General features: G+C 39.8%; 1 protein-coding gene across 2 annotated transcripts in view; it reads left to right on the top strand.

Moving 5' to 3' along the window:
• asap2a (ArfGAP with SH3 domain, ankyrin repeat and PH domain 2a) overlaps positions 1–15,197 on the top strand; it is a 98,305-nt gene that overhangs the window by 29,317 nt on the left and 53,791 nt on the right. For both annotated transcript variants that reach the window (XM_034159366.1, XM_034159365.1), the window contains exon 2: positions 6,779–6,851. In XM_034159366.1, coding sequence (XP_034015257.1) covers positions 6,779–6,851 — 73 coding nt within the window. The remainder of the gene's footprint in view (positions 1–6,778; positions 6,852–15,197) is intronic.

The raw sequence follows: 15,197 nt of genomic DNA, 5'->3' as shown, positions 1-15,197 counted from the left end.
CATTGTGTTGCACCAAATCGCATTGTGAGGAATTGAATCCCCATCAAATATATATCATATCAAATCGGGATTGGGTTGAATCATATTGTATCGAGATGCGTATCGAATCTTTGTCAGTGATGAGATTCACATACCTAGTGGGGTTTGAATAAATGGGCTTTGGTGTGTGAGCTGATATTGGCTGCACATTTCATCTGAGCAAACTGTTTCACACACTGCCTGTCCTAGGCCTGGGCGGTATATCAATTTTATCAATTAATTTGAGTTTTTTGTTGCGGACAATTTTAAAAATAAAAAATTAAGCGTTTTGCCTCCTCTTGCCGTGGCACACCTTTTTGCCCCCAGGACCTTCCATAGCTCCTCCCCATCCCGTTTCCTTCACACAATAACAAACATTCCTAACCACTAATGAAGAGCGAGTTTCGTTAGTGGTTTGGGATTGCTGCGACAGACGTGGAGCAAGTGACTGCAGGCTGCAGTTTGTCTAAAGCCCACTGGAACAAAACGCAGCCGCACAACAAACTTAATCCAGCATCTAAAACAGGCGTCCAGCTGCGTGAGAGAAATGCCACACTTTACGAGGGGAACAAGAACGCAAACCCCCGCTGTAAAGCATCTTATTCTGGTGAAATCACTTACTCAAGTTTTTAATAAAATAAAAGCAAAACTTTTTTGAGTTATCTCTGTCATTTGTACTGAATGTTTTCTTTAAAAAAAAAGTAGGGGGGGGAAAAAAATCAGAAAAATTGAAAGTCTAATTTTTTCTGAAAAATCTGAGATTTTACTTTTAGGCCAAATCGCCCAGGCTCAGCCTGTCTGTTAAAAAAAGAAAAAATAAATGCGTATGCTTATTAACAACCTGCAATTTGGCTTAAAATTGTTCAAGCCAATTTTTATCCTCTATTGACAGTCTTCATTAATTTTTTTTTTTTTTTTTTTTACAATGGTTCAGCTCTTCCCCTTCCATACTCGTGTTACTTATGGTTCCATGAAGCAGTCTAGTTGGATTGGTCCATCCTTGGTCACTGTGCTGTGTGAAGGCTTTTGGCAGTTTGCATAGTCCAAGAAATGAAGCCTATAGCAGCTACCTTGATCCACTATAACTGGACAATGTCTGCATTGTGAAAAGACAGTGACCCTCCTTGTGGTTTTGAAGACTTGCCTTGTCTAGCATAATGTTGGAATTTTAATTTTTGTCGCTTTAGTTTGTTTGGTTTATGAAAGGACTTACTTATGAGCAAAGTTCTATGAAATTTGTTGGAATTTGGCTTTATTTATTTTATTGTAAACTTTGTGAATGGTCTGGATTTAGATGGAGACCCAGATCTGAGAGATTAGTCTTGGGGCTGGTAGAGGTACTGTATATACACAGAGAATTGCTTTAGTTTGTACTGCAATTTGGCTAAATCCACATCACGTGAGGTCTGAACATGATCGTGTTTAACTGTTCTGTGTGCAGAGATCTGTAACTTGAGATGCACTACTCCACATTTCAGGAACTCCAGTGACCAGTGTGCTGCTGTGACAGTCTTTGTAGACCGCAGCAGATGGTGGCCGACTGTAATCACGATGGTGATGATGTCATGCATTAGGAGGAGGACTAATTTAATCTAATTTGTGTTTCTAGTCCTGCTCTGGCATGTTTGGTCAGCAGCAGGAGGAATGAAAAAAGCCACTCTGACTACTGTGAGGAAAAATGCTGGCCTGGCGGTAATGTCATGTGAAATATGCTTGTGAAGCAGCTCCAGGTGGGTCTATTGTGAGAGGACTCAGCTCTGATCCTGTACTGGTGAAAGCTCACAGGACGGTGCAGTTCCTCTCTTCTCTTGCTGTGAATAGTTTTGGGTTAAAAGTATTTAAATATAATGTGTCCTGTGCTTCAAATGCAAGGGCTTGAACAAAAGACCTGGTGCTCGGTGAAGACTTAAATCACTCGGTCAGACCTCGAGTACCTCAAAGAGAGAACATTAGAGTGGACATGTGTGAGAGTGATTGAAGAGGCCTGTCTGTGTGGGAGTGTCGGTGATTTAGGGCGGTGTGTTTGTTGTGTTCAGCTGGGGTTGCTTTATTGGCCCTGTCTGTCTGCCACTTGCCTCTTTCCCCAGCAGTCCACTCTCTGCAGATTGAAAGGGTCTGTTGAAGCGTGAGACTGCCGGCTGATTGTTTGTGTGACAGCGATGGAGCCTGCTGGTCGATATTTGCTGTGATGTTCGGATCATTGTGTGTGTAAGGTGTTGGCTGGTCGACATTCCTCATCTGTGTACCACCTGCTCAGAGGTTTGCAGTCAACAATGAGGTTTGGTTGTTTTGAGGTTATGATGGGATTTTGCGCATTCAGCACCTACAAATAGTGATTGATTTTCTTTTACTATCCGGATTCTGGATCAAGTTTCACATTATATATAGGCTTTGAAGGATTACTGTTAGCAGGATTATGTCAAAGCTACTGAACAGATTTTGACAAGTTTTACCACAGATGCATATTAGGCCACGCTAACATACAGACCTGATTCGTGGATTGCTGCAGAGATGGTTGTCCTTCAGGAAGGTTCTCCTCTCTCCACAGAGGAATGCTGGAGCTCTGACAGAGTGACCATTGGGTTCATGGTCACCTCCCTGACTAAGGCACTTCTCCCCTGATTGCTCAGTTTAGACAGGCAGCCAGCTCTAGGAAGAGTCCTGGTAGATCTGAACTTTTTCCGTTTACGGATGATGGAGGCTGCTGTGGTCATTGGGACCTTCAAAGCAGGAGAAATGTTTCTGTACTCTTCTCCAGATTTGTGCCTCCAGACTGTCTTTGAGGTCTACAGACAATTCCTTTGACTTCATGTTTGGTTTGTGCTCTGACATGCACTGTCAACTGTGGGATCGTATGTGTAGACAGGTGTGTGCCTTTCTAAAGCATGTCCAATCAACTGAATTTACCCCAGGTGGACTCCATTTAAGCTGTAGAAACATCTCAAGGATGATCAGTGGAAACAGGAGGCACCTAAGCTCAGTTTTGATCTTCATGGCAAATGCTGCGAATACTTAGTGTTCAGAATAATAGTAGTGCTATGTGACTAAAAAGATTAATCCAGGTTTTGAGTATATTTCTTATTGTTACATGGGAAACAAGGTACCAGTAGATTCTCACAAATCCAACAAGAGCAAGCATTCATGATATGCACACTCTTAAGGCTATGAAATTGGGCTGTTAGTAAAAAAGTAGAAAAGGGGGTGTTCACAATAATAGTAGTGTGGCATTCAGTCAGTGAGTTCGTCAATTTTGTTGAACAAACAGGTGTGAATCAGGTGTCCCCTATTTAAGGATGAAGCCAGCACCTGTTGAACATGCTTTTCTCTTTGAAAGCCTGAGGAAAATGGGACGTTCAAGACACTGTTCAGAAGAACAGCGTAGTTTGATTAAAAAGTTGATGGGAGAGCGGAAAACTTATACGCAGGTGCAAAAAATTATAGGCTGTTCATCTACAGTGATCTCCAATGCTTTAAAATGGACAAAAAAAAACAGAGACATGTGGAAGAAAATGGAAAACAACCATCAAAATGGATAGAAGAATAATCAGAATGGCAAAGGCTCACCCATTGATCAGCTCCAGGATGATCAAAGACAGTCTGGAGTTACCTGTAAGTGCTGTGACAGTTAAAAGATGCCTGTGTGAAGCTAATTTATTTGCAAGAATCCCCCGCAAAGTCCCTCTGTTAAATTAAGACATGTGCAGAAGAGGTTACAATTTGCCAAAGAACACATCAACTGGCCTAAAGAGAAATGGAGGAATATTTTGTGGACTGATGAGTAAAATTGTTCTTTTTGGGTCCAAGGGCCACAGACAGTTTGTGAGACAACCCCCAAACTCTGAATTCAAGCCACAGTTCACAGTGAAGACAGTGAAGCATGGTGGTGCAAGCATCATGATATGGGCATGTTTCTCCTACTATGGTGTTGGGCCTATATATCGCATACCAGGTATTATGGATCAGTTTGGATATGTCAAAATACTTGAAGAGGTCATGTTGCCTTATGCTGAAGAGGACATGCCCTTGAAATGGGTGTTTCAACAAGACAATGACCCCAAGCACACTACTAAACCAGCAAAATCTTGGTTCCAAACCAACAAAATTAATGCCTCGCAGATGTAAAGAAATCATGAAAAACTGTGGTTATACAACTAAATACTAGTTTAGTGATTCACAGGATTGCTAAAAAAGCAGTTTGAACATAATAGTTTTGAGTTTGTAGCGTCAACAGCAGATGCTACTATTATTGTGAACACCCCCTTTTCTACTTTTTTTTACTAACAGCCCAATTTCATAGCCTTAAGATTTTTTATTTATTTTGAACACTACTGTATGTACATGTGATGACTTATATATATTTTTTTATTTTTAATAAATTTGCAAAAATTGCAAACCCCCCCCCCCAAAAAAAACAAAAACCTGTTGTTTACAGCTTGACAACAGGTTTTTCTATTGCTGTGATACGTCCTTGTTACAGATATGTTCATTAGAGCTGAAATATAGTCTGTGCTCAAATATGTCGAATTTAAGATTTTTTTTTTTTTCACACTAACATAAATTGGTTTGTTGATTTTCTTTTCTCTTTTGATTGAACAACAAAAAATATTTGATTTTCACTGTGAAATTGGTGAAGTTGTTGCTGACAAAATGTTTTGTCCTGTGATGTTTTGCTGCATGCACACCTTTATTTATGTATAGTCATCATGTGCCATTAATAAATAATTTTGCCTTTGGGATTTTCTTTTCCTAATGTTTTTTTCCCCTCTTCTTCTCACTGCATTTGCCCTTTATGGAGACACGTGACAAATACAGTACGTGTCCAAAGTTTCATCATGACCACAAATCTTGCACAACAGCATTGTATCAACTGTACAGTGGAGATAAACATCGTGACATACACAGATTTTTGCATACTCATTGATGCAAATCTTTCATTACACCCTTGTATTTTCCTTCGTCTTTCCTCTCTGCTGAGTGTGTTCTGTATAACTACACACGCCAACACAGTCTGTCTGCTCATCTGTACAGTGGCTCTGCCAGTGTCCATCCAGCACAGCTAAAAGAGTAAAAAAAATAAATTGCCACTGCACGTGTCATTTCTTTCTTTTATTTATTCAATCTTTTCTGCATGTGTATATCACCCTGAAGGGTTAGTAACTGTTTGATTTTTGCAGTATCAAATTATGCATGGATTGGATATTTGTAATTTATGTATTTAATATTGGTTCCCATTGTAGCGGTGCTACAAAGGAGAGGGTGTGTGTGTGTATGTGTGTGTGCGTGCCTGCTTACAGCATTACTGTATCTATTACAGCTGAATGCAGGCCATTGTGCATTTTTCTTTCCAAACCATCCAGGAGATCGGATTTGTGTCAGTCAGACGAGGAAGCAGGGCAGGGAAAGTGGAGCCGGCTTTAGCACTGGTTGTGTAGATTTACTTTATTAAGTCCTAAAACCTCATTTCCTAAAATCCCCCTCAGCCAGGAGACTCCCATCACTCATCGGTAGTACAGTGGTGCATTGTCTCAGCTCACTTGCACTGTTTGTCATGGTTTGTGCCAGGGTTTGTATTTAATGCATGTCATCAGCCAGTATACTATGTGCACGCTCGCAGGTTTCCTTCTGTGTGTGTGTGTGTGTGTGTTTGGTTTTCACTGAAATTGTCCTTCCTGTAGGGGGCCTTGGATGCCCACGGCTCTTGTCCCACAATGCTTTGTATAAACATTCCCTCCATAAATGATTAGGGAGCTCAGTTCTATTCTTGGTATTGTCTTGAATAATGCATCAAGTGCAGAGATGGTGCAGAAATACACAAAGGACTCAAACTGTGTCTACCGCACTTGCACATACCTTGAGCAAATGGGTTAAAGAAGTGAAATATCTCCTTGAAATATAATACATTTAAAAATATCAGCAGCCGCCTTAAAATAATCCTGTAGACCAGTGCATCCCAAAGTGTGGGCCGCAGCCCACAGTAGGGATGTGAACTTGTAGGTGAGCCACGAGAGGTTCATAAAAAGAAAATTTTAATAAGTTGGATCTTCAATTTTTCAATAAAGTACAAAAAATATATATTGTCATGGTAGTGGGGGAAAAAAAGCATGGGATTTAAATGGTGGTGGTTAATTTTCTTCATTTACTTCATCTTAGTCTCATGTGTCAGTCAAAATTGTAATTAAAGGTGTGAGTGGGCCCCAGATGATTTTCATACTTAGGCCCTGGCCTGCTTAATTTTGGGAATGGCTGCTGTAGACCGTTTCCCCCCCCCCCATAAAGGGCTTCTATTGTTTATTTACCAAGCGTGCTTATAAGGTCAAGAACACTGAAGTGTGAGCCTCAACAACATTATACATATACGTGTTTATGTAACTGGTATTGGCTGTTAAACTGGCAAATGAACTGGATTTCTGGTACACTTTTCCATCTGATGCCAACACTCGAAGCGCTTTACGATGATGCTCACATTCATCTGGTCAAAAATACACACACACAGTTGTTAATGCCAACATGTTGTCATGCAAGGTGCTCAATTGCACACTGGGAAGTACTTGTGGATTAGGGACCTTGCTCAAAGGACATTAATGATTTTTCTGTCAAATGAGGAATTGGACTGAAGATCCTGCAGTAATGAGGACATCTCTAGGCCGTAACCTGTTTGGGTATCAACATCGGTACTGGGAAGGAAAAAGTCATATTGCTATGCGTATAATTTGGTTTTGTTCTGACTCACTTGTGTCTCTGTGTCCTTCTGTCTGTCCAGGCTCTGGATGTAGACCGCAGTGTTCTGTACAAGATGAAGAAGTCTGTGAAAGCCATCTACACGTCTGGTCTGGGTGAGACCTTTATCTCTTATTTCCCTCAGGATTCCCAATTAGGCTACTCAGATTTTCTGTAAGACTTGTACAGTTATGCACCCATTTGGTCAGTTCTCTTTACTTGCTGTTTATGTCATTGAGGTTAACAGGAATCCATCCCAGCATTCACTGTGCAATGTGCACCCTAGAAATTAGTGTATGTTGTTTGTATTTATTCATGACTGATGTAAATTAAGTCCAAGACACACTCTTTGCCTTGGAAATGTTCATGTATCCATCCCCTGACTTGTATAACAAAAATTGGCTTTAAAAGCTGATTTGTCTCATAAAATATTCCTTATATTTACTTAATCCAATCCACCTTTATTTGTATAGCACGTTTTAAAAACAACAAGGTTACCAAAGTGCTGCACAACAGATAAAATATAAAAAATAAAATAAAGTTAAAATACAATAGATTAAAGACATAAAAACAAAAGGAAGATATCAGAAAAGATAAAAACACAAAAACAGAGACAGAAGACCACACAACTCTCATGCAGTATTAAAAGCCATGGAATAAAAATAAGTTTTTAAAAGTATCCAGGGTGGGGGCCATTTTGATATGAGTGGGCAGTTCATTCCATAACTTAGGAGCCACCACTGAAAAAGCACGGTCCCCCCTGGTCTTTTGCCTGCTTTTTGGCACAACAAGACAGAGCTGATCAACGGCTCTCAATGCTCTCATGGGGGTGTAGATATGTATAAGATCAGCAATATACCGAGGTGCCAGACCATTTAGTGACTTAAAAACAAACAATAAAATCTTAAAATTTATTCTAAAATGGACAGGGAGCCAGTGGAGAGAGGCGAGAATGGGAGCGATGTGATCATGCTTACGAGCAGTGTTGCCACAGTTACGTTGAAAAAGTAATCCAATTACTGATTACTCCTTGAAAAAGTAACTTAGTTACTTTACTGATTACTCAATTGTAAAACTTAGATTACGAGTTACTGTTTTAGTTACTTTCCCCAGCTGTCGACAACAACCCTCTGCCACCTCAACATGACAGTGATACTTGTTTTGCCAAAACTCACCCTTTCTTGACTTCAATGAAAATAAATACTTGTTTTATAAAAAGTAAAATAAAGGCCTCTTTCTTGACCTCATATTTAACTGTTTACAGCACTGTAACAGTAAAACTTGCAATTTCTAACCTACATTGTTTATAAATGTAACTATTAAATTCTTTATAACATTTAAATTCTCTCTAAACATTTTACTTGTCGAAATTATTATTATAAGTAGTATTAGTAGTTGGAATTAAAAAAAGGCTTCAAGTGGGCAGTTCAGTCGAACCCCGACCCCCAGCCCACGGACCAAGTTTAATGCTGCTATCGACCCACAATGCAAAAATAATAGTAACGCACAGTGACTTGGAGAAGTAACTTTAATCTGATTACTGATTTTGAAAGATTAACGCGTTAGATTACTCGTTACTAAAAAAAAGTGGTCAGATTAGAGTAACGCGTTACTAAGTGACATGTTACAGGCATCACTGCTTACGAGTGCCTGTTAAAAGACAAGCAGCCGCGTTTTGGACTAACTGTAAACGGGCAAGGGAAGCCTGGTTAATGCCAGTGTACAGGGCATTACAGTAGTCCAAACGGGTCGAGATAAAAGCATGAATCAAACACTCAAAATTATTAAAAGATATGACATTTAATTTTAGATAAAAGCCTCAGATGATAAAAACTGGTTTTAACTAAGTTTCTGTTTATTAAGTTTAAAATTACTGTCCATTTTAAGACCAAGGTTTGTGACAACGGGTTTTACATATGGGTGCAAGGAGCCCAATTCTATAGAGGAGACACCATAGGCTTGACTGGGTTCAAACACCAGACTATTCATCTAATTATGAATAGTCTCTGAAAATAGGACTGAGTATAAAACTGGTTAGTACATTTTTATTAAATCATTTGAAGTAAAACTGAAAGTCTACACTATAAGCACATATTGGTTAAGTTGTACAGATGCAAAATCTCCCCTCCCAAAAAAGTCATGTCCGAATACGTATGGATTCGGCTTTAGTTGCCGATTTAGTACGCAAATTTCAGCTTAGTCCCAACATACACATAGTGGATTGATCATGAAAGTAATGATCAATTACCGCTCTAACCGCTTTGCTCCATGGTATTTGAGGAAGAGATTGAACATTCCCTCTCCTCTCACCACGCACATGTTACCACGCTCACTGTGGCTGGCTGTGCCAGTGTTGGGTGTTTCCACTGTCTTTTGTTTGGCCTGCATGATCGGACCCTGCTGAGAGACAGAGAAAAGGAGTGAGAACCCTCTGAACAATGTGCTGAACATGTCTTTTTTTTCAGAACAGTGTGAGCTCTGTTCAGGCCAGAGGGACAGCTGTCTGATCTAGACCCCCAAAGGAACAGCTGGGTAGAGAGGCTCACCCCATTTTTCTTTCTGTGTGGGTGCTGAGGCACAAATGTGCTAAATTACTCGCATCGCCGTTATATGAATTTACACATATGTGCATTGTCGCTTCGTCATTGCTAACGTTGGTGCCTCAGGATTCATTCCACATTGACTGGCAGCTGCTACAGTAGTGTTCAGAATAATAATAGTGTTATGTGACTAAAAAGATTAATCCAGGTTTTGAGTATATTTCTTATTGTTAAATGGGAAACAAGGTACCAGTAGATTCTCACAAATCCAACAAGAGCAAGCATTCATGATATGCACATGCTTAAGGCAATGAAATTGTGCTATTAGTAAAAAAAAGTAGAAAAGGGGGTGTTCACAATAATAGTAGTGTGGCATTCAGTCAGTGAGTTCGTCAATTTTGTGGAACAAACAGGTGTGAATCAGGTGTCCCCTATTTAAGGATGAAGCCAGCACCTGTTGAACATGCTTTTCTCTTTGAAAGCCTGAGGAAAATGGGACGTTCAAGACATTGTTCAGAAGAACAGCGTAGTTTGATTAAAAAGTTGATTGGAGAGGGGAAAACTTATATGCAGGTGCAAAAAATTATAGGCTGTTCATCTACAATGATCTCCAATGCTTTAAAATGTACAAAAAAAACAGAGACGTGTGGAAGAAAATGGAAAACAACCATCAAAATGGATAGAAGAATAACCAGAATGGCAAAGGCTCACCCATTGATCAGCTCCAGGATGATCAAAGACAGTCTGGAGTTACCTGTAAGTGCTGTGACAGAAGACGCCTGTGTGAAGCTAATTTATTTGCAAGAATCCCCCGCAAAGTCCCTCTGTTGAATAAAAGACGTGCAGAAGAGGTTACAATTTGCCAAAGAACACATCAACTGGCCTAAAGAGAAATGGAGGAATATTTTGTGGACTGATGAGAGTAAAATTGTTCTTTTTGGGTCCAAGGGCTGCAGACAGTTTGTGAGACGACCCCCAAACTCTGAATTCAAGCCACAGTTCACAGTGAAGACAGTGAAGCATGGTGGTGCAAGCATCATGATATGGGCATGTTTCTCCTACTATGGTGTTGGGCCTATATATCACATACCAGGTATCATGGATCAGTTTGGATATGTCAGAATACTTGAAGAGGTCATGTTGCCTTATGCTGAAGAGGACATGCCCTTGAAATGGGTGTTTCAACAAGACAATGACCCCAAGCACACTAGTAAACCAGCAAAATCTTGGTTCCAAACCAACAAAATTAATGCCTCGCAGATGTGAAGAAATCATGAAAAACTGTGGTTATACAACTAAATACTAGTGTAGTGATTCACAGGATTGATAAAAAAAAGCAGTTTGAACATAAAAGTTTTGAGTTTGTAGCGTCAACAGCAGATGCTACTATTATTGTGAACACCCCCTTTTCTACTTTTTTTTTACTAATAGCCCAATTTCATAGTCTTAAGAGTGTGCATATCATGAATGCTTGGTCTTGTTGGATTTGTGAGAATCTACTGAATCTACTGGTACCTTGTTTCCCATGTAACAAGAAATATACTCAAAACCTGGATTAATCTTTTTAGTCACATAGCACTACTATTATTCTGAACACTACTGTACGTTTACAGGCTTGTGCATGCGTATGTGTAAATGACAAGTCTATTATGACAGCACGATGCACATGTCGGTAACTAACTGGCAGGTGTGTTTGATAGTTAAACATTCTTTGCAAATGGCATTAACCAAAGTAAAAATAGAAGAGTCACAGCCAGCTCAGCAAAAGTTGTGCAGATCTCATGTCAGTGTTTGGAGTCAAAATACTGATCTCTCATTCGAAAAGTCACTCTCAGGGTTTTATTTACAGTTAAGTGAGCAGAAGCTTCTTTTTCTGAGGTCACCTTTACTTATCAAGAGACGCTGAAGGAAGATGTCAACACTGGGTGACAAGGTGAAGTTAATTTATTTGTACACAGGGTGCACCCATCTGATGTTTTGGATTGGAATCTGTCAGGTGTTTGCCAAACCAGCAGGAAAAAAAGAAGCAAAATTCAGTTCTTCTGTTGGACGTCTGAGACATGTTGTGGCCTGTGTACCATATGTTTTCCTTTAGGGGAGTAGAATATTTGTTTCACAGTTGGAACTGGCATTTTGTTAGATGACTCTGGACATGCCGCAGTGTGGAAGGCAAATGTGTGCCATCTGTACAGCACAGTTCAGTATTCTATTCATGAGTGGGTGGTTGGAAAAACTTGAACTAATGAGACTGCAGCTGGTTGCATCAGCACTCGGAGAATTCACTCCTGATAGGACTGGATGATGAGCTTCGCCCTGGAAGGGTTTGCAATATGGAGAATTGTCATAAGATGGATTCAGTGAGGCTTTGACGACCAGCTTGGTGAGAATTCTCACGAATTTTTCAAGAGCTGTCCACCTGGCAGGAAGGGAGATGCTGAGAAGGTATTGTGTAGATGGGGTGAGAAAGTGCTGGTGATAAACGAGAGAGAGAGAGCACACCATGTTGCTGCAGGCACCTGTCAGAATGTGGATTTTAATGAATAAACCAGCAACCAGCATCTTAAACCCCAGAAGAACCTGAAGTTGATCGGCTGGAGCGAGTTGGACGAGCCTGCCAAATCTGCTGAAGAGGAAATGAGTCGGGGCTGGAGAGCGAGCACTGCTTTCCAGCAGGTGTAAGCTGTAGGTGGGCTGAAGGTGTTGAATAATGCAGGACTCTCAGGAGAAAGGAAGAACATGCAGCATGCCGCGGCTCAGGCTCCTCACTTCCTCCCTTCCTTGCTCTGGGTTACTGCTCCACTCAGATGCTGTGCATTGTTGCTTTCTTTCTTGGCTGGTAACCATGGAAATGAGACCCCCACGAACTCTAATGTAATCAAAGTGGATTGATGTCTTTGGGGGATAAAAGGAGCCCAAAGGGATTTTTTTTTTTTTTCTTTTACTGTTTTTTGTTGTTAAAAGCACTGATTACTAATCAAAGATAATTGGTTGACAGCTGCACTGCACAAAAATATAAGAGTAACAGTTTCAAGGGAAAATGGATAATTGTGGTTTAATGTGGATCATTTGATCAAAAACAGGAAAACGAAGGGAGCAGTATGTGTGAAAACAGAAACTTTATTCTGCACTCTACAAATGATTTTCCTTCCCATATAATGAGTGTGAGGTCCACGGCTCTGGATACACTCCCGGCATCAGTGTGACATACCTCTAATGAGGCACCTGATGTCTTCTTGTGGAATATGTGGCCTAGAAGAGAAATCATTAAAATTTGTGCAGGATCAAGATTCCACTTTGAATTACTTTGTAGATGTATTATTGCCTCACAACTGATGATGTTCATATCAATAAATAAATAGAATGATCCCACCCCAGCATTATTTTATTTTTTTACCTTGCTGTTTTTTTCTGTAAGATAGTTTTCCTTTAGGGATGTGAATCTCATCACTGACAATGATTCGATACACATCTCTATACGCTACCAGCGATACAATACATCTTGCGATACATGACGATACAGTGTGATATGATTCAAAAATAAGAAGCTACAATTCAGTGTGATACTATGTTGTTATTCTTCTTCTTCTTCTTCTGATTCTAATAGAGGCAGAGGATTTGTTTTATGTCTTATAAACAGCAAATTTACCAGATGAAACATTAAGGAACAAGTGGAACTGGTTTGATCACACTGTCAGAACTGAAACAGTACAGTAAACAGTAAAACATCATCTCAATGAGCGACTTAAAGTGAGTCACTCGTTGACAGAGTACCGCCTTGGCAAAAGTAATCTGAGATATTTTCTTACCAGTCTTGCTGAGTGGCGCAGTGGCAGCGACGGGATTCTTTCCAAACGACCTGCGTCTTGTCCCATCTTTAAAGAAAGAAAAAAAAAAAAAAAAAGCCAAAATATCTCCAAACGTCTGATTTAAATGTTTTAGGTGCGTCAGAAACGTCTTCCAACTGCTTGCTGCGGTTTGCACGGGCCTCCATTTTGAAATAGCTTTGTTGCGGTAGAAATGTGCTTTCAGGCTTCCGTCAATGGTCGAAGCAGTGATGGTGCATTCAATGTGCCTCGGGGAAAAAATCGATGCAAACATGCAGCAACCCAATGCATCGCAATTTCAGACAATTGAATCGATGCACACTGAATGAATCGATACACTTGAATCAAGCACGTTTGTATCTAGATACTGATTCATATCAATTAATCTCTACATCCCTGTTTTCCATAGCTTTGAGAAATAACATTTCACATCTTTTCTCCTGTGCGCTGACATTTACTGAGGACCACTGGTGTTTCATCAACAACCAACATCTTTTGGAAGGAAAAGAATAAACGATTAATAGAAACTTTTTTAAAAGGGGAAATATACCAGAAAGGTCAAACACATCACACACAGAAATTGCTTCCAACCTTTCCATTGTATAACCCCTGGCAAAAATTATGGAATCACTGGCCTCAGAGGATGTTCATTCAGTTGTTTAATTTTGTAGAAAAAAAGCAGATCACAGACATGACACAAAACTAAAGTCATTTCAAATGGCAACTTTCTGGCTTTAAGAAACACTATAAGAAATCAAGAAAAAAAGATTGTGGCAGTCAGTAACGGTTACTTTTTTAGACCAAGCAGAGGGAAAAAATATGGAATCACTCAATTCTGAGGAAAAAATTATGGAATCACCCTGTAAATTTTCATCCCCAAAACTAACACCTGCATCAAATCAGATCTGCTCACTGACACTGACCCTATGTGTCTTTTTGCAAGGAATGTTTTTGCAGTGTTTGCTCTATGGCAAGATACATTATCATCTTGAAAAATGATTTCATCATCCCCAAACATCCTTTCAATTGTCCAAAATATCAACATAAACTTGTGCATTTATTGATGATGTAATGACAGCCATCTCCCCAGTGCCTTTACCTGACATGCAGCCCCATATCATCAATGACTGTGGAAATTTACATGTTCTCTTCAGGCAGTCATCTTTATAAATCTCATTGGAACGGCACCAAACAAAAGTTCCAGCATCATCACCTTGCCCAATGCAGATTTGAGATTCATCACTGAATATGACTTTCATCCAGTCATCCACAGTCCACGATTGCTTTTCCTTAGCCCATTGTAACCTTGTTTTTTTTTCTGTTTAGGTGTTAATGATGCCTTTCGTTTAGCTTTTCTGTATGTAAATCCCATTTCCTTTAGGCGGTTTCTTACAGTTCGGTCACAGACGTTGACTCCAGTTTCCTCCCATTCGTTCCTCATTTGTTTTGTTGTGCATTTTTCGATTTTTGAGACATATTGCTTTAAGTTTTCTGTCTTGATGCTTTGATGTCTTCCTTGGTCTACCAGTATGTTTGCCTTTAACAACCTTCCCATGTTGTTTGTATTTGGTCCAGAGTTTAGACACAGCTGACTGTGAACAACCAACATCTTTTGCAACATTGCGTGATGATTTACCCTCTTTTAAGAGTTTGATAATCCTCTCCTTTGTTTCAATTGACATCTCTCGTGTTGGAGCCATGATTCATGTCAGTCCACTTGGTGCAACAGCTCTCCAAGGTGTGTTCACTCCTTTTTAGATGCAGACTAACAAGCAGGTCTGATTTGATGCAGGTGTTAGTTTTGGGGATGAAAATTTACAGGGTGATTCCATAATTTTTTCCTCAGAATTGAGTGATTCCATATTTTTTTCCTCTGCTTGGTCTAAAAAAGTAACCGTTACTGACTGCCACAATCTTTTTTTCTTGATTTCTTATAGTGTTTCTTAAAGCCAGAAAGTTGCCATTTGAAATGACTTTAGTTTTGTGTCATGTCTGTGATCTGCTTTTTTTCTACAAAATTAAACAACTGAATGAACATCCTCCGAGGCCGGTGATTCCATCATTTTTGCCAGGGGTTGTATAACTTCAAGTTTCAGGA

The sequence above is a fragment of the Thalassophryne amazonica genome, chromosome 19, assembly GCF_902500255.1.
Source record: "Thalassophryne amazonica chromosome 19, fThaAma1.1, whole genome shotgun sequence".
Lineage (NCBI taxonomy): Eukaryota > Metazoa > Chordata > Actinopteri > Batrachoidiformes > Batrachoididae > Thalassophryne > Thalassophryne amazonica.
This window is presented reverse-complemented; position numbering and strand designations above follow the sequence as displayed.